Source organism: Oreochromis niloticus, linkage group LG16 (assembly GCF_001858045.2).
Source record: "Oreochromis niloticus isolate F11D_XX linkage group LG16, O_niloticus_UMD_NMBU, whole genome shotgun sequence".
NCBI classification, from domain to species: domain Eukaryota; kingdom Metazoa; phylum Chordata; class Actinopteri; order Cichliformes; family Cichlidae; genus Oreochromis; species Oreochromis niloticus.
The window spans coordinates 16,239,341-16,257,818 of NC_031987.2; the positions used below are offsets into that span (position 1 = coordinate 16,239,341).

Below are 18,478 nucleotides of genomic sequence, written 5' to 3' on the forward strand. Positions count from 1 at the left end.
GCCCACCTGGACGTAACAACATTGTGTCAGTATCTAAATATGAATATAAAGAGAAATAAAAGTAGAAAACACCAAATATCTGTTTGTTTTTTATTGAGTTTTATATATTTTACCCCCAGCTGCCTCCAAAAAACAGTTATTACTAGGCCCAAATAAACCAGTTTAAGTATAAAAGTATGAAAAATACACAGTTCTAGTTAGAGCTCTGCATGGTGGGATGCTAAGAGGTTGAAGGTGGATATGGTTTCCGGTACTTGCTCTGCATCCACACCCGGCGCATTACTACTTTCTTTCCTCGGTTCACTTGCAGTCGTCTGTCCTCTAGATTCTGAATTTCTTCCAGTCCAGCTTTGGAAAATAAATCATGAACCTCCTCTGTAAAACGTAAAAACACAACAGTCAGGAACCAGAATTTTAGTCCAGGTTCTCCTTCTGGCAAGAAAGCCATGACAACAGAAAAGTTTTGTGTGCATTACCGTGAAGCTGTTTTTTATACATTTGTTTTCATTTTTAAGAATTTTGGAATTGAGTTTTATCTGAGATAATGTATATATTTAACCATTCACCAATAAATGTAAATTCCATGTTTGTAAACACCACAAACTAGTATCATAGCACTGATCAGAATGGGGGTGTCAACACCCACACACCATAAGTAGAAATACCTTTTGTGAAAAAATAAACACAGGTTCCATCTCCACGTGTGTAGAAATTTTCTGATAGACACCGTCCTGGTTGTCAGAGATTAAATGACAAAGAATTTGTTTAAAAAAGAGAATCTCACACACAGACTAAGATGTATTAAGAATATATAAGAAATTAGGGTAAAATGATACAACGGGTATATCTGGAGGCTTACCTTTCTTAAAACGGAGTTGTGAGAAGTCATATCTCCCATAATCACGGAAAAGGAGCACACCACCATGTTTCAGGTATGCAGACAGATGGTTCACAATGTCTTGCAAGCTGTCATTAAAATTTTGTTATTGGATAAATTATGTTATACTGCAGCAGGCTTGCAGCTAAGGTGATCCTTGCAGCCATCGCTAAAATATAGGCCAAGGAGACATGCATTCACTGAGATATAACTGATTTCAGTCAGCAGTGCATTTGTATTAGCTTAACCCAAGTATGTATGCATATGTTTCCCAAATTCATCTATACTTTTAGTGTCAAGCAAACCACCCAATATTCAATATCTTGCATTTAACTGTATGGTTTAATATTTCCATTTCAAACTGGGGTTTGTAATGGCATTCAGACAAAGGCTGGGCAATGGGATGGTTATGGAGGTTGTGGAGGGGGAGGGGCTAGCTGGCAGGTGATAAATGACATTAGGGTCTCCCATCGGTGTACTCTAAACCTCACCTACCGCTCTGGATGAATGGAAGAGAGCACAAATACTGCCAGAATAACATCCAGGCTCTGAGGAGGAAATGGGAAGGTGGCCATTTTGTCACAAATGTCATGGACAAAGGCGTGACACACGGAGTCATCGTAGTCTGGGTGGTTCTACAGGAGGAAAATAAGTTAGATTATATCTATTAAGCATGTCATTATCACATTGGTGTTGCAGCTCATGTACAGTTCTGAGACATTTTCTCATGATCATTCCTATCGCCTTGAAGCAGCCTGGTGATTCTTGTCTGACAAGATCAAGAAGACATTTTCACCTAAATAACTGCCACTCAGTGGATATTTTCTCCATTTCAGACCACTCTCTGTAAACCCGAAAGATGATCCATCCATTCATCCATCCTTCCTCCTATCCAATTCAGGACAGCCTGGAGCCTATCCTACCTACTCTAAAGATGGTAGTGTGGGAAAATCCCAGTGGATCAGTTAACAAACAGTTAAATAGGTGTACCTTACAAATTGGCTAGCGGGTGTATATGAATGCCATCTTTTTGACATTACTAACATTAGTTTCTATGTGTGAGATTTATTTAATGTGAAGATATGTAACAGTGATTTTTTTTTTCTTCTGCTACATTTCTGCACATGATGTCATATTTATCTTTTCTGTGTCTGTCTAGGTAGAAATGTATGATAAAGACATGTTTTATTTATAGATAAAAATCTGCTGTTGAAATTAAATTATTTCCCAAAACATTTAAGGGATGGCAATATTTTTCTAGATGACTAAATTATTATTATAATACAGTATACACTTTATATTTTCATACGAAACAAATGCTAACCTTAACCAGCTGAATGGCACGTGGTGAGAAGTCACAACAGTATAAAAAATGAGTCTGTTTCTCTGTTGAAGAAAACAAACAGTTTAACAACTAGGAATCATCACATTACAACCACAAGTACTTGTAAAACATTGACGAAGTGATTTTGTGGCTCAACACATATTTTTTACAAGTGCCTCAGTTGTTTTGTTTTGGTTTTTTGCAAAGAACACAAACCAGGATGAACTAAAGCTAAAGAACCAAAGAGAAAATAGAAGAACGCCAGGAACTTTATTCCAATGTAGGTGATAACACAACAACCTCACAGAGAAGTTTCTACTGTGTTCTATGTGTATGCAATCAAATCAAATACTAAACATCTGTATGATCATTCATTAAAGAGAAAAAATTTTACTTACTTGATGTTGTTTACAATAGGAAACACACTGTTACCTACTCCACATCCAACCTGTGAACAGAAGAAAATGCAAAGCAGTTATTTAACATTATCTGTGTAACATGTACAGCCTGTACATATATGTATATATACATATACACATATACATATACACATATATATATATATATATATATATATATATATATATATATATATATATATATATATACACATATGTGTGTGTGTGTGTGTGTGTATGTGTATATATATATATATATATATATATATATATATATATATATATATATATATATATATATATATATATATATATAACCAGCAAAACACCAGCTACTGGTAGACAGAACAGTCAGCCGAGACTGCAAGACCAGGCTGACCAACCTGTGCACAGCCTGGATTGATTACAAGAAGGCCTATGACTCAATGCCCCACAGCTGGATACTGGAATGCCTAGAATTGTATAAGATCAACAGGACCCTAAGAGCCTTCATCAGGAACTCAATGGGGATGTGGCGTACAACACTAGAGGCCAACTCCAAGCCCATAGCACAAGTCACCATCAAGTGCGGGATCTACCAAGGAGATGCTCTGTCCCCACTGCTGTTCTGCATAGGCCTGAACCCCCTCAGTGAGATCATTAACAAGACTGGCTACGGATACCGACTACGGAACGGAGCGGTTGTCAGCCACCTCCTGTACATGGATGACATCAAGCTGTATGCCAAGAGTGAACGAGACATCGATTCACTGATCCACACTACCAGGATATACAGCAATGACATCGGGATGTCATTCGGGCTGGAGAAGTGTAGTCGGATGGTAACAAAGAGAGGGAAGGTAGTCAGAACTGAGGGGATTGAACTACCAGAAGGCAACATTGCAGACATAGAGGACAGTTACAAGTACCTGGGGATCCCGCAAGCGAATGGGAACCATGAAGAGACCGCTAGGAAAGCTGCAACCACCAAGTACCTGCAGAGGGTCAGGCAAGTCCTGAGGAGTCAGCTGAACGGTAAGAACAAGATCCGGGCCATCAACACCTACGCCCTGCCCGTGATCAGGTACCCTGCTGGGGTAATAGGCTGGCCAAAGGAGGAGATAGAAGCCACTGACATAAAGACAAGAAAGCTCCTTACCATGCATGGAGGGTTTCACCCCAAGTCCAGCACCCTGAGGCTGTACGCTAAGCGGAAGGAAGGGGGCCGGGGACTGGTGAGTGTCAGCACCACAGTCCAGGATGAGACAAGAAACATCCACGAATATATCACGAAGATGGCCCCAACTGACAGCGTGCTCAGTGAATACCTCAGGCAGCAGAAACCCAAGAAAGAGGAGGAAGGCGAGGAACCATCATGGAAGGACAGGCCCCTGCACGGTATGTACCACCGGCAGATAGAGGAGGTGGCTGATATCCAGAAATCCTACCAGTGGCTGGACAAAGCTGGACTGAAAGACAGCACAGAGGCACTAATCATGGCAGCACAAGAACAAGCTCTGAGCACAAGATCCATAGAGGCTGGGGTCTATCACACCAGGCAAGACCCCAGGTGCAGGCTGTGTAAAGATGCCCCAGAGACAATCCAGCACATAACAGCAGGGTGCAAGATGCTAGCAGGCAAGGCATACATGGAACGCCATAACCAAGTGGCCGGCATAGTGTACAGGAACATCTGTGCCGAGTATAACCTGGAAGTCCCGAGGTCAAAATGGGAGATGCCCCCAAGGGTGATGGAGAATGACCGAGCTAAGATCCTGTGGGACTTCCAGATGCAGACGGACAAAATGGTGGTGGCTAACCAACCGGACATAGTGGTGGTAGACAAACAGAAGAAGACGGCTGTAGTGATCGATGTAGCGGTTCCGAATGACAGCAATATCAGGAAGAAGGAACACGAGAAGCTGGAGAAATACCAAGGGCTCAGAGAAGAGCTCGAGAGGATGTGGAGGGTGAAGGTAACGGTGGTCCCTGTGGTAATCGGAGCACTAGGTGCGGTGACTCCCAAGCTAGGCGAGTGGCTCCAGCAGATCCCGGGAACAACATCGGAGATCTCTGTCCAGAAGAGCGCAGTCCTGGGAACAGCTAAGATACTGCGCAGGACCCTCAAGCTCCCAGGCCTCTGGTAGAGGACCCGAGCTTGAAGGATAAACCGCCCGCAGGGGCGTGCTGGGTGTTTTTTTGTATGTATGTATGTATGTATGTATGTATGTATGTATATACACATATATAAAGAGTATATTAACACTTTTAAAAACCTCCAGGATCCTGAAGGATGCACGTTGTCCAGGAAAAACAGAATCATCCACAGCAGCTTCATTCGTTCCTCGTGCAGCTTGTTGACAGGACTCCTGAAAGTTAAAGGTGTCTGTATTCCTGTGATGGTCAACGGGATTGCACCGTTGATGTTTTCCCTTTTCAGTGTCCATGCTGGATGCACTACATAGTTGAATGGCTGCTTGCTGATGACCGTGACACATGTTTGTGCTCCGGCCTTTTTCACCTGAAGGCAGCAGCTCTGGGAATTCTAAAAACAGCCACCTGCGATCTTTGAAGAACTTGTCCTGGTGAATCTCATAAAACTTGTCCCAGTACTGGCAAGCTGCTGTAACAAATTTACCTGCAAGGACAGAATTCAAGAACTTTTTCATCATTTTTGTTTCCATGTAATTCCCAAATTAAATTTGTTAAAATATTTTATTCTTGCCTTGTTCGTTTAAAGGAAGTCGTACAGTGGAATTTTCTTCCGCCTTCTGCCGTGCATTTTCCCTGTCCTCCTCTGTCCATTGCACATGATCCCTAACATGAAAAGCATTACTAAAGCAGCGGCTGAATGTTAATATATCAATTTAACTATAATGACTCACAATTTAATTTGTTATAATTAGCTTTAATGTTATGAAATCCTGTGACCTATATTTTAGATTGCATATTATATATATCACACATATACCATATATATAGAGGCCATATGTGGTCTTCTTATTATGTGGAGTCATAAACACAACTTTTACACATATTCATTAAAGTTGCATCACTTACCACATGTTGTGCTTGAAGATGTCATCAGGACTGGTCAGAATCCGTGAACCCAGTGGAGCTGAAGGTCTTCCGTCACTGCTCTTTAACCTCATAGAGAATCTGATGAAAATTGCAGCTACTTTGGCTACAGAGAACTTCTTTGCTTTATTCATTTACTCTGTAAAAGTGCACATAGATTTAAATACATACAACAGTCCCTGGTCAGTACATTTCTGCCTAAAAAGACTAGTGGAAGCAATATCTATGTCATGCAGGGGAGGGATACTAGCATCAAACGATGCTGAAGATGGAGCTGACACAAAGGAAGACCACAAAGAAGACTGATAAATGTAGTGAAGGAGGACATGCAGAGGGTTGCTGTTACAGAAGAGGATGCTAAGGATAGGGTGAGATGGAGACAAATGAGCCGCTGCGGTGACCTCTAAAGACACCATCCAAATCTATCTAATCTATCTAATGTTAATACAGACATGTAAATAAAATAACAGAATACGATAAACTCTTCTTTTGCCCTGAAAGCTGGGAAATGTTCTGAAAATAGAAAATGCATAGCCTGTAATAAAACTGATTAATGAAATCAGTTTTATTCCAATTTTAAATTGGAATAGCTCAATAAAATATAACGCAATAGGATTTTTTTTAAAAACATCCCCAAAGCTACTTTGAAATACAATGCAACAAAATCCTTAAAAAAGAACCTATTATAATACGTTAGCGTGACTTTTTAAAGTAAATTAGCTCAAATTTAATACAGAAAAACAAAACAGAAATAAAATAAATAAATGATTAAATACACATACACACAGACAAATATGTTTAGCTAACACCGCTCAAATGCTCAAAAAAGCTATATAGTTTGAATAATAATTGCTAAAATATAAAATCTGACTATTACTGCAAATAAAAACGGAAACTAAAGGATGCAGCTGATTTTTAAGTGAATCTCTGGTCAGGGTACGCGCAGACGAATGGGTGCGCTACAGCGGGACAGCGAGTGCGCTATTGTGCCGTAGAAGAAGACGCGTATGAAAACATGGAGAGGGATGGGGTGCTAATAGAGTTAGCGGCTAACTAACGACACAACCCCAGTCGACACGCGAAAGCAATGCTCGCAACTTAACCCTAACAATTATATTTAACTCTCCATGCAACCTCCGAGCAGTTCCTCTGGGTCACATAGCAGACAAAACTTTTGGATGAAGTTGGCGACATGTCGAGGTTGTTTAGCTCACGCTAACCTAAGCTAGCTGTTAACTTTTCATGTTAGTCATTGGACGTGTGAGGGCACTGCGGCGTTGAAAACATGAAGCCTAGAAAACAGCTGTAGCGTGCTGGACTACAAAACCATACGGTGCTTACCTCGCTCTGGGTGGGCTGTTGTGGTCACTTCAGTCAGTCGATCTAGTCATGCTACTAGCAGCCCCCAGTAGGGAAACGTACCACCTGCAGATGGCGCCACAGCAGAGAAAGGGGCGCGCTAACGCAGCTGAACTGCTGAGCCGGAGGAGCACAGGTCTTGGGAATACTGGGACTTTAATCAGACATAATTTGAAGATCCTGAGAGGTATCCTCCTTCAGGTAATGTTACAGTTTGTAGTGTATCTGCTTTCAGTTGGTGTTTTACCATATTAATTATTGTTGTCATATTGTAGGAAAACCGGACTTTCACGAAAGTATGGAGCAAGACCTCAAAATCCACAGTAATGTACGAAAATTGCAAACTATACTTTGAAAACTACCAGCACTGCTACAGCTGGTGAGTATGGGGTCCTAACTTTAATTAGCTTCAGTTTTTAAACACGTATACATACCAAATAATACACAGGATTATATTGGTACGTTAAATTAAAGTAATCAATCCTCCACTGGACATATACACTATTAAAAATGAGTTGTTAAAAGTCTACCTACTTAAAAGATAGTTTTTTTATATGAAGTGTTCATATTACAGAAGAGAGAAGAGGAATCCAAATCAGAATACATGCGTGTGAATGAAAGGGAGATGGGTGTAACAGTGTAGCTGCGGTACTGAAAATAGATGAGTTTTTAAAAAATGCAGAAAACCATTCAAAACAATGGAAGATATTGAATATTTTTGTCTTATCTTATCTGGCAGGGAAAAGTATAGATGCCTGATGAATAGTGTGAGAACAGGTGGGTCATGATATTTAATGTAAATGTGTACAATTAAAATAAAACCCATTGTGTCATTTTAACTCCGTTAGAAATTGTTGCTTTTGCGAAACAGTGATGTAGGATACAGAGGAGCAGATGATCTAAGGAGCTTTAAATGAAGTAGGAAAGTGTTGTGTATGCCCAATAACATTGAAGAGCTGCTTTTGTTTTAGATTTTGTATATGTGTTTCAGTGTTCATGCCGAGCCTCAGATTTTGTACAAACTGCCAACGAGGTCCAAACAGGAGAAAATTGAAGATACGTTGATGTGTCACAGCCCAGTTGTAAGTAAACGTTAATAAACTGAGTGTTTCTCAAATAGAAATTTTCAGACTGTTGTGTTACCTCTTTTTTTTTTTTTTTTTGTTCTCATCCAAAGGAAAAATCCTTATCTTCTCCATCTGATCATAAACCGAGCCTCTTGGCTTTGACGGCCAATAACTGGCTAATTCGCCTTTCAGCTGAAACAGGAGAAGAACTGCAGAGAGTTTACCTCTCTCCAAACTATAAGTTCAGGTATCTTTAAGGTTCTGATGTCAGTGTCCTTTGAGTGGAATGTATTTTTAGATTTGGTTCATTTTAAAGCCTTTTTAACTTTATAGCTTGTTGTTGTCCTGCAGATATCTTGGCTGGGATGTTTCTCAAGAGACATTTTATGTTAAATCTGTTCAAAACAAGGAAACACCTTTAGCCAGACAGGTAAAGTGAATACATGTATTTAAAGTATTTGTGTCTTTTGAGAGAAAGTCAATAATAAGTTAATATGTTATATTTAAGTTAGCTGTCACTAGCTATACTTGACCCTTGTTATCATTTCATTGTTTTACTACTCTTTAGATTTAATGATTATTCTTTTTTCATCTTGTGGTTTTTGGTTTCAAATCAGAAGGTTGTTGTTGTTATTATTATTATTAGTAATAATAATAATAATTTATTGTTTGTGCAACTAGACAGTTAATTAATTATTTATTTTTCTGTAAGTCCTATAAAAATGAAGAGAGAAGATGGAGATGTGACCTTTTTTCTGATTTATCCCACAGGCAGGTATCACTCAGAATACAGTGATGCACATCGCTATTTTTCACGTTTTCCCTTTGGACGTTATTGGCATTATGGAGATCAATAAAAAAGTAAGTTTTTTGTTTGTTTGTTTGTTTTTAAATACAGTTTACATTTTTCAAATGTACATTTTTGGAGGTTTTTTATTTAAAGGGTTTTTGTTTTGTTTCTTGTAGGTGTTTGGAAATGGTGTCATAGGTGCTGATCTGGTTCAAGGTGTCCTTGCACTGTATTACAGCAATAAGTCAGTGAAAATGTACAGTTTCGAGCACATTGTCCAAAGAGTAAGTCTGTGTTTATTTAGACATTAGTGAATGCATCAGAATTTGCTGTGATTTTATGTTTTTTAATAGAAAGTGTTTCATTATCATTCTGCTTAGCTTGCTTCTTACGTCTTTGGGAATATGATGAACATTTTCTTTGTTTTCAGTACCTGACAGAGAAGGTAACACTTGGAAAGCAGAGTCCTCTTCTTGGTGGCAAAACAGTCGGAGATGCACCGTTTGGTATCCCGTTAAATATTCAAATCACAGGTTGGTTTTTTTAAGAACCAGTGGTATCTGTGCTTAAAGTTGAGTATATGCATAGCTTCAAATAACTAATAAAGCCATTTTTGTGAGGCAGCTAATAAGAAGAAAGTTGTCTTAAAGTGAGCTGTAAGGGACCTGAAATGACTTCTTTAAGGCTATGAACTGTGAATGTGTTGCTGTTCCAGGGGTCACAGAGTGTTAGCCACTCTAATCAAGAATGTTTTGCTTCACAAAGTGAGCATAATGTTTGTTTTTCCTTTCTCATTGCACAGATTGCCCTCCTGTACTTTTCAAGGTCTCCTGTGCTGAAAACAGTGTTCAGATTGGAGGAAACCCATGGCACTACATTTACACACCGCCTCGTAAAAAAGACGAGGGGACCTACCACATCTGCTCACTCAAGGACGGCACTATGGTATATTTAAGAAATCCTCATCAACTATAAATTTACGTCCTTATTACCTTTTAGTTATGGTTGTACTTTGAGTAAAACATGACAGTAATAAGTCAGTTTGTGGTAGAATGAGCTGTTGCTAAATTTGTCAGACCCTGGTGAGTTGTCATTGTAAGAAAGGCTGCAGATGTTTTTGACAGTCTTCCTATTCAGTCAGTGGACAGAGCAGGAGTGAACTAAACATGTAATCACCTCACAATACTACCTTTGTGCTGATCTCTAAACTGTGCCTTCTCTCCCATTGAGAAGCCATGGCATTGTCATTTAGCCTAAATAATTTTGGCGTGAATGAGCCTAAACATGATGACCTGACTAGTGACACCGTATCACCTGTGACACACACGCACGCACGTATGACTTTGCCAGTTTCAGCTGAAACAATTTCAGTGTTTCAAAGCATGTTCCAGGTTTTTTAGTTCACCATTCATGAGGTTTGAAGAAGAAAATAAAAGACAGATCTGAATGTTTGAAAGTGTTTTGGAGAAATTCTGTAAAGATTAGATGACAAATACTCAAAGGATAAATTTAATTGGTTTATTATTTTGTTAGATAAGTTGAAAAAAAAGTTAAACAAGCAAGTCAATAAAGAAACAAGGTAAAACGAGGTAACAACAAAGTTAAACAAGTAAATAATGAAACAAGTTAAAACGAAGTAAGAGCAAAAAAGTTAACAAGTAAATAATGAAACAAGTTAAAACGAAGTAAGAGCAAAAAAGTTAACAAGTAAATAATGAAACAAGTTAAAACGAAGTAAGAGCAAAAAAGTTAACAAGTAAATAATGAAACAAGGTAAAACGAAGTAAGAACAAAAAGTTAAACAAATAAGTAAATAAAGAAACAAGGTAGAGGAGAGAAAACCCCAACAATCCCCTCTGAGCAAGCACTAGGCGACAGTGGGGAGGAAAAACTGCCTTTTAACAGGCAGAAACCTCCGGCAGAACCAGGCTCAGGAGGGGGCAGTCAACTGCCGGGACTGGTTGGGGGGGGTGAACAGAGGTGGAGCAAGACGAGGCTACATCAGTTGAAGGAGGCAGTATTGTCCCTCTTCTGGAACAAGCGGAAGAATTTTTTCTTCTTTTTCATGGACTTTTCCACGAGCGCCTTTTTCTCCAGGATGAGGGTTCTCAGCTCATCGATTGTTTCTGCGTTTTGCTTCTCAAGGTTCCTGCATCTTTGCTCCACCTGTTCTAATGTTGCTTGTTTTTCTTCAAGCTTGTCTTTGAGGTCTTTGGATGTTGCCTCCTGTGTTATCTTTGCCTTGTGCAGGTCTGCATTTCTCAGTTGATCTTCTTTGTGCATGTCTTCTAGCTGCTCATTTCTTTTCTGGATGTCTTGGAGCGTACACTGCAGGTCTTCATGCATTTTGTCTTGTTTTTGCTTTTGCGCCTGCATTTCTGTGTTTTCCCGCTTCAAGTTGTTGAATTCCAACAATATCCCCTTAATGAGCTCCGAGTTGTTTTTCGCCATTTGTTCGATCCTTTTCTGCATCTGTGAGCATCGTTTTTCCAGTGTTTCCTTTTCTCCCTCCAGCTCACTTGTTTTGACCTTCAATTCATTACAGAATTCTTGCATCTTTTGATTTTTACTCTCAAAGTCCTTGATGATGCACTTTTCTTCTGTCAGTCTTTCTTGCTGTTGCTCTTTCTCTTGAAGCAGGTCTTTATTTTGGCGCAGTGTTTCATCCAACTTTACTTTCACCATTCTGTAATTTTCCTGCATGCATTGGAGTTCACGCTGCATGTCTTTATGCTTTGTGTCCTGGTCTTCCTTCTGTTGGAAGATTTCTTTATTTTTTTCTTCAGCTTCATCAAGCTTTCTTTGGAGCAGCTGATTCCTTTGGTCCATGTATTGGAGATCCCACTCCATCTTATCAATCGTCGCTTTCTTGTCTTGAAACTGCTCAGACATTTGTTTAAGTTCAGCACTCTTCTGCTTGTTTTCTTTGATCAAGAATACAATCTGCTCTCTGGCTTGAGCAAACTTGATCCCCCAGCCCTCATTAATAATGTTGATGTCGGGCTGGCGCTGTAGTGTTTCTTCCAGGTGTTTATTTTGTGCTTCCATTTGTAAGCACTTCTTCTCCAGGTGAAGTTTTTCTTCTTCAATTTGTTGAAGTTTGTTCTGGAGATGGTTGTTTTCATTCCTACTCTCCTGTAATGCCCTTTGGATGGATGAGAGGTCATTTGGAGAAATTGGCCGGCCATGTGTGGAAGGAGAGGCGGCGTAATCTTTTTGTCTTGGTTGCCGTAATCTTGGATACATGTTGGCGTTTGTATACATGACTCTGAGAGGTTTCCAAATGTTTCTGTAGTGAACGTTTGAAGGCTGCAAACACAAAGGCTGCGAAGAAACAACTGAAACAATTGCTGTTTCTCACCCCTATTTGAGGAAAAACTTCAAAGGATTAAAGACCCTTAAGGTGTCCTTGTGACATCATCACTCCTAAGCCAATCAGATTGTCACATGGAATGTGGAATGGGGATGTATTTTTTTTTAAACAGTTTTCAAATTTAACTTAATATTTAAGTGTTTCTTAGTTTTAGACTAGCTGGTTAGTTTTTTCTACGTAAAAGAGCTATAATAATTTTTATGTATTTTTTTTTAACTTATCCTACTTTTTATAAAAGGGAACATTCTTTAAAGAATATGTATTTAATTAAAAAACACTCCATTTGTCTAAAGGGTATAACAAACAGGGTGAGCTTCCTACTTGAAAATGAAATGACCAAAATAAATGTATTTCTCTGCAATTACAAACTCTGTGTAAACAGTCTTGGTATCAAAATAAAGCTAACACATGTGAGATGTCATCAGAGATGTGAATAATACTGCAGGTGTTAGTATGTCAAAGTTACTGTGACTCAAACATAGAAAAATTTGATTTTTTTTTTTTTTTATATCGCTCGCCTAATTTTTAAAAGTATTTTATAGCATATAACACCTTTGAAAATATGCTTCGGTTCACATTAAACTCCAGAAAATCATAAATCAAAATATGGATATTACCTGTCCACAGATTCATGGTGATGTAACTGCTCTTTTAACTGTTTGGTGTCTTTGCTTTGTTTGGTGTTTGTAGAAATGGTTTACATGAGCTTTTAGCTGAGATTCAGAGGTTTCTGTGGACACTACTCATGTCGCCACTTATATTTCTGACCTCGTGTTATAATCGATTAAACGTGATCTCCTCCCTTTTGCCCCCATTTTTGGGTGTGTAGGTGCTTAACTAGTTAAAATAACAAACATCTGTCTCCTATTTTTTTGTGTCACATAGGAAAGAAGCATCAATATCTGATGAGAAGACTTATTAATTTGGCCTTGCTGTGTATTATTGGGGTGTTTGGTGTAGTTTTCTTCTTTTGTGGGGTTGTTGTTTTTTTCAAGTGGAGATGAATATCTCTAAGAAGTTGATATGTTCACATTTGCAAATTTTTATTTTTAAGAGAAATTTTTTTTTTGAGTTTGTACACTATATGCATAGTGCACCATTTCCTTTTTCAGTATTTGTCTTTGGTGCAGTTTTCTATGTTTTAACAAAAGGGGAACAAAGGACATTTAAGTCGAGCTAAAATGATTTGTTTAAATTTTTACATGGTCTTACTGAGGTGACGCTAAGTGAAACATGCATTCTCTTTTTCTTTTTTTTTCTGGTAATGTGCTGGAAAAGCTTAAAAATGGACCTTGAAAGTTAAATTTATTCAAAACCGACGTCTGGATTTGGGTTGTGAAAGCGTCTGTGTTAAATGTAGAAGCCACATCCGAAGTTCACTCTGACGCCTCTGTCTTTCTAAATAGAGGGACAGAAACTGCGTGTGTATATGTAAGAGTGTAAAAAATGCAGATAGACCAAATACTGTTGCTGTTAATCTATGTCCGCCATTATAGAAATTCATCTCATGTAAACAATAACGTGGCGCACAGCGTGACGTCAAAAATGGCACACACCTTTGACGTTGCGTGAGTAAATCTCCGTTTTCCTCGTCCACACCTAAATGCAAAAAGTGAGTTTTCCAAAATCTCCACGCTGGCAGGAGTTTTAAGAAATCTCTGTTTTCAGTGACACAAAACGCCATTCACACGTGGAAGAAAGGCCCAAACGCATAGAATCATAAAATCTGCGTTTTCAAAAATACCCATGTACGTGTGGACTGTCCACTAATGTAACCTTGGGAATGTGTCGGTCGTGGGTCTGTTACAGTGTTCTGCACTGTTGTTTTTTTTGTTGTATCTGACTTCCTGTCTTTCTCACCTGCTCTTTGCATCTTGACCTTTTTGCCAACAGACCTGATGGAAAGAGCCTTTAAGTTGTGTGCTAACTTGAAACTGTAAGAAATCTGCATCTTTTTCTTTTTGATTTTATTAAATTAGGCTACAAACGGAGTACAAGAGATGGACTCCTACTCTCTTGAGAACGACGGGATCTTCTTCCATCCTGATGATTCAGGAAGAATTATCCATGTGGGACCTGTCACCATAAAGTGAGTGCTCCGGTATTTTTTTAACATCATCATATTATCTTATTTGCCAAATATACTTATTGTACAATATTTGTGTTTTCGGTTTTTTTATATTCCAGTGTCCTAAAAATCCTCGGTGAACTGAACAGTGCTCTGCCATCTAAGGTCGTTGAGGATTTCTCCCTGAAAACCCACCGAAACAATGTAAGTGTAATATTTATTTGCTTGAGATTTTTAGTTGCTGTCCTTTGCTTTCTGAATAAATTTAATTGACTTGCGATGGATCAGCCTTGTACAATAAATCAGCCTGGCTACAACAGAGATGGAAGTCTCCTATAGAGGTGAACTGTATGCGTATTGTTTATAATTTCAGAAAATGTAAAGTTTATGCTTTCCATCTCTTGTAGCCTATCTCCCAAGTCACTGTGACCTCATCAGGCCGCACAGTAAAAAGAAGATTTCAACAGCTGGATGATGACCCATCTCAAAAGGTAAAAATAGGATCTAATTAAATTACTAACTTAAATACCAATAAGTGAAAGTGACAGGAAGTGAATAATATTTTTCTTCCTCCTTACAATGCAGTAAGGGTCCTGACATTCTTGTTAATTACTTGAGTGACTTTAAGATGCACTCAGAGTATTATCACAGGGCAAACATACCCCTCTGGAGTACACCAGCAGGCTCCTCCTGTAGGATGTTGTGGCTTGCCTCACCATAAAAACAACAAGGTGTTGACAAAATCTAAAAACTCTCAAGATCCCAATCAAGAATTCACAGTATGCCAGAACAAGCAGACCGTCTGCTGCCATCATTTCTGAAGCCAGACACCACGTGACATGCCCCGAAGTCCCTTGCATGCCCCGAGGGTTTGGATCTGACAAAACAGATCTACAAATCTGGATTAGGTTGTTCTCTTATTTAAACCAAGACGCAAACACAATATCCACATTTTTATTATTTATTTAGTTATATTTTTATTTTTATTTTTTTTCTTAATATAAATAAGATCTTTTTCTTCTTATTTATTCAAAAAGTGATATATATTAGTTTTTCCTCTGTAATAGACCTAAACAAAAAAAAATTTGGTTGACAATTTTATCCATCATGGCAGACATGACTCAATCCTGCCTACACTTCCTCTCCTGTAAATACCTCTTAATACTGCAAATCTGCAGCTACAAATAGCAAACTGATGCAGGGTTTATTTCTCTTTTCAGCTGAATTTTCTTGCAAAACAGTTTTTTCTTCCCTAATCAGCTGTAAGACGCTGATGAGGTATTGTCATCACCCCGCCAGACTTAAATAGATTTACAGCTCAGTAATAAAAATTCAAAATGAATGAGGATCTTAAGTCGAATTCAGTCATCATACAAGATCCTCTGTTCTTAAAAACACCTTTCAGAGGTTTCCTGGCTCAAAATGGGCATTTCGAGGTGAGTATGTATGTAACCTAAATTGGTCTCCATGTGACATAAGGCAGAGAGCCAGTGGGAGTTTCCTTTTCCTGGGGGAAAGCCAAAGCCTCTTTGGTGTGCACCAAAATATTTTTAGAAGAATAAAAAAAACCCTGCATATTTATTTAAAGTGCAGAATATTCAGGATGGCAGCTCAATGGATTTTTATACATTCAATTGTCCTTACACATTTCCTCAGGTGAGCTATGTATTGGGTAATGTCCTCTGAAGAATTTCATTGATAAGCTTTCAGGTTTAAACACTGCAGGCAAGTAAAAGCTCTTAGAGCTGTTCATTAAAGAGAACATAGTACGTAGCACTTAATTCACAACGGCCTTTTGATTATGCAGACTTTCCGAATGGTGGAATATGAGGATGAGCTTGACCTTTTGGCAATCGTGGTAACCAACGGCGAGGAAGGAGAAGGAAGAGCGTGCATCCAACTCCATGACAACCAGACCGGGCAATTACTGCGGACGATCGATTTGATTGAAACCTGGGATGAGGTGAGTAACTTGACATGAGTAGGCAAACATCAGGGTGCGTAGTCTGGATGTGGATTAATGTGTGCTCTTCGTTTTTGTTTCAGACAAATAAAAACGAGGTGTTCTTCGACAAAGACACGATTGTTCATATTGAACAAAAGAACGCTAAGTTCTGCTGCCATGTTTACAAACTGTTCACGACCAAAACATAAGCGGTGCAAAACTGAATCAAAGCTGCTGTAAAGCTTTTCATGATCACTTAAGATTTTTTTAATATGATTACCCTTCCCCTATGTTTTGTTTGTTTTTTTAATATATGGATCTTTGCATCCTCAGTTCATATGATTACTCTTGATTATCACTATTTTTTTCTGTTATGACTATTCTAAGTCTGTACCATTAAACTTGCTCTCACTTTTTTTCTTTATTCTAAAAATAAAATATTTTATTTTTCCAAGTTGCTCTTGTATTTCAGCCTTCTCTTTTTCCATCATGCATATCCAAATTTTAAGATACTGATATTTGCTCTGAGCCAGAATCTGAGATAGTTATGCGATTGTTTGCTTGAACGGTAACAGTCAGAGCTGATGAAATTGCCTGACGCCATCCTAATGAAGTACGTTTCAGAAAAGTGATTTGCCAGCTGCAGTGCACTCATGCAGATTAAATGTGGTGACAGTGTCACGTTTCACAAATGATTGTTGCATGCAAATTGCAGGTCTATTTACATGCATGGGTTACAGATGCGAGTCCCCAAATTAACGTGAAAGGAAAAATCTCATAACAGGAACAGGAGTCTTATGTATACCAAGTTTCTATAGTTTTTTTTTTTAACTGTTTCTGTATTCATTATAAGATGTAATAAAAGAAAATATAATGTCACAATGGGAAGTTAGGGTGATCAGGTGTTTGTCTTGTCCCACATATTGAGATAGTATCACACATTTTGATTGGCTTCAGTTTACAAAAAAGATGTGATGGGTAAATATCTTAATTTTAGCTCCTAAATATGCTCATAAGAAATTAAAAGTAGCAGTACAATAAAGTATGTCTGTTCTTTACTGCATAGATCCCCAAACTGAAACCAGTTAGTTTGTGTGTTCTAGCTAACCTTTAAGTTAGGTTTATCAAAAGTATATATTATCTCACAGAATTAGTCAAATTTCCCTTGCAAATGTACACTATACCCTATATTGACACTTCTCAAAAATTAAAGGAGGACTTTAGGGGTATCAGTCTGTCACAGTGTGAATCCTTTTCCCCTGTCTTGGCACAAAGTCACAGCGGATGTGCTGGAGAGGTAACAACAAGACAACCCCTCCCCAAAAGGAAATGGTTTAGCAGGACTGTTGCTTTTCCTGTATCCCTTCTGACTGATTTTCCACAGAAACATGCACGAGTAGGTCATTTTGTGGGCAGTGACACTGGCAGTGTTTCCACTGTCATTTACATAAAGAAGCAGATATTGGTCCTGCTGCTGGGTTGATGCCATTCTTTGGCGCTGTCCAGCTCTCCTCATGTAATGGCACACTTTGTGTCTCCTCTAAATTCTTGAAACTATCCTTGGAGTATGTTTGGTAAATAATAAGAGAGGAAAACAACGTTCCAATATGAGAAGTTCTGTTTTGTATTCATTGTAAACAGTTTGTGTTTTCCGTCTTCTTTTTTTTTTTGTAAACTATATACACAAATACTCAATAAAAATATTTTGAATAAAAAACTATCCTTGGAGTCACAGCAAACCTTGCAACAGCACATATGGATGTTTCACCCTTGAGGATTTGGACTACCTCTGTAACCCAAATGGGCTGCAGGTACTGAAACCAACAAAAAGCAAAATAAGAGAAAAGAAATCAGCCGGGAAGGATAAGAAAAGAGCAATGATCTGTGGCCACCAGCTGCAAAACCACTCCCTTTTTTGTTGCATGACTCTTGTTTGCGCCAAGGGAAGTGAAATTGATTAACATTATGCCTTCTAATGGGACAGACTGATATCCGTGAACTTGAACTTTAATCAAGTGTTCTTCTTTAATAAGTTTTTAAATAATGAATCTTCAGTTGTAACAAAAGTGGCTTTGAGCTTGTTTGTAGGATTTTGTGTCTTAATGTTCCAACCCTAAATGTTGTAGCTGTCTGTTAGGGTAAGTGACACGTTAATATTTACAGTCTAGGTATAGCTTTAAAAGAAAAAAGCAAAGTGTTGTCTTCATGTTTTCTTTGTAA

General features: G+C 38.5%; 2 protein-coding genes across 2 annotated transcripts; one reads left to right on the top strand and one right to left on the bottom strand.

The window, feature by feature from the left end:
- Positions 1-78: 78 nt before the first annotated feature.
- On the bottom strand, positions 79-7,131 carry mettl8 (methyltransferase 8, methylcytidine). The gene is given in 10 exon segments (XM_019352538.2): positions 79-375; positions 666-731; positions 860-966; positions 1,373-1,512; positions 2,202-2,255; positions 2,596-2,649; positions 4,855-5,216; positions 5,304-5,395; positions 5,639-5,795; positions 6,998-7,131. Coding segments are annotated over 9 exon segments (1,182 nt in total). The 5' UTR covers positions 5,791-5,795; positions 6,998-7,131; the 3' UTR covers positions 79-220.
- Positions 6,587-17,045, top strand: dcaf17 (ddb1 and cul4 associated factor 17). Its single transcript, XM_005452935.4, has 14 exons — positions 6,587-7,216; positions 7,291-7,394; positions 8,007-8,097; positions 8,193-8,329; positions 8,434-8,512; positions 8,854-8,943; positions 9,049-9,156; positions 9,303-9,405; positions 9,675-9,817; positions 14,225-14,334; positions 14,433-14,517; positions 14,721-14,804; positions 16,121-16,276; positions 16,360-17,045. Exons 1-14 carry the CDS (start codon positions 7,046-7,048, stop codon positions 16,465-16,467), a joined length of 1,569 nt encoding a protein of 522 aa, XP_005452992.1. The 5' UTR covers positions 6,587-7,045; the 3' UTR covers positions 16,468-17,045.
- Positions 17,046-18,478: the final 1,433 nt, after the last annotated feature.

Bases quoted from the DNA above. Each gene is read 5' to 3' on its own strand.
- dcaf17 (XM_005452935.4), top strand. From the start codon at position 7,046: ATGCTACTAGCAGCCCCCAGTAGGGAAACGTACCACCTGCAGATGGCG. The intron at 8,513-8,853 runs GTAAAGTGAATA...TTTATCCCACAG, and splicing joins AAACACCTTTAGCCAGACAG to GCAGGTATCACTCAGAATAC. The intron at 9,818-14,224 runs GTATATTTAAGA...TTATTAAATTAG, and splicing joins CACTCAAGGACGGCACTATG to GCTACAAACGGAGTACAAGA.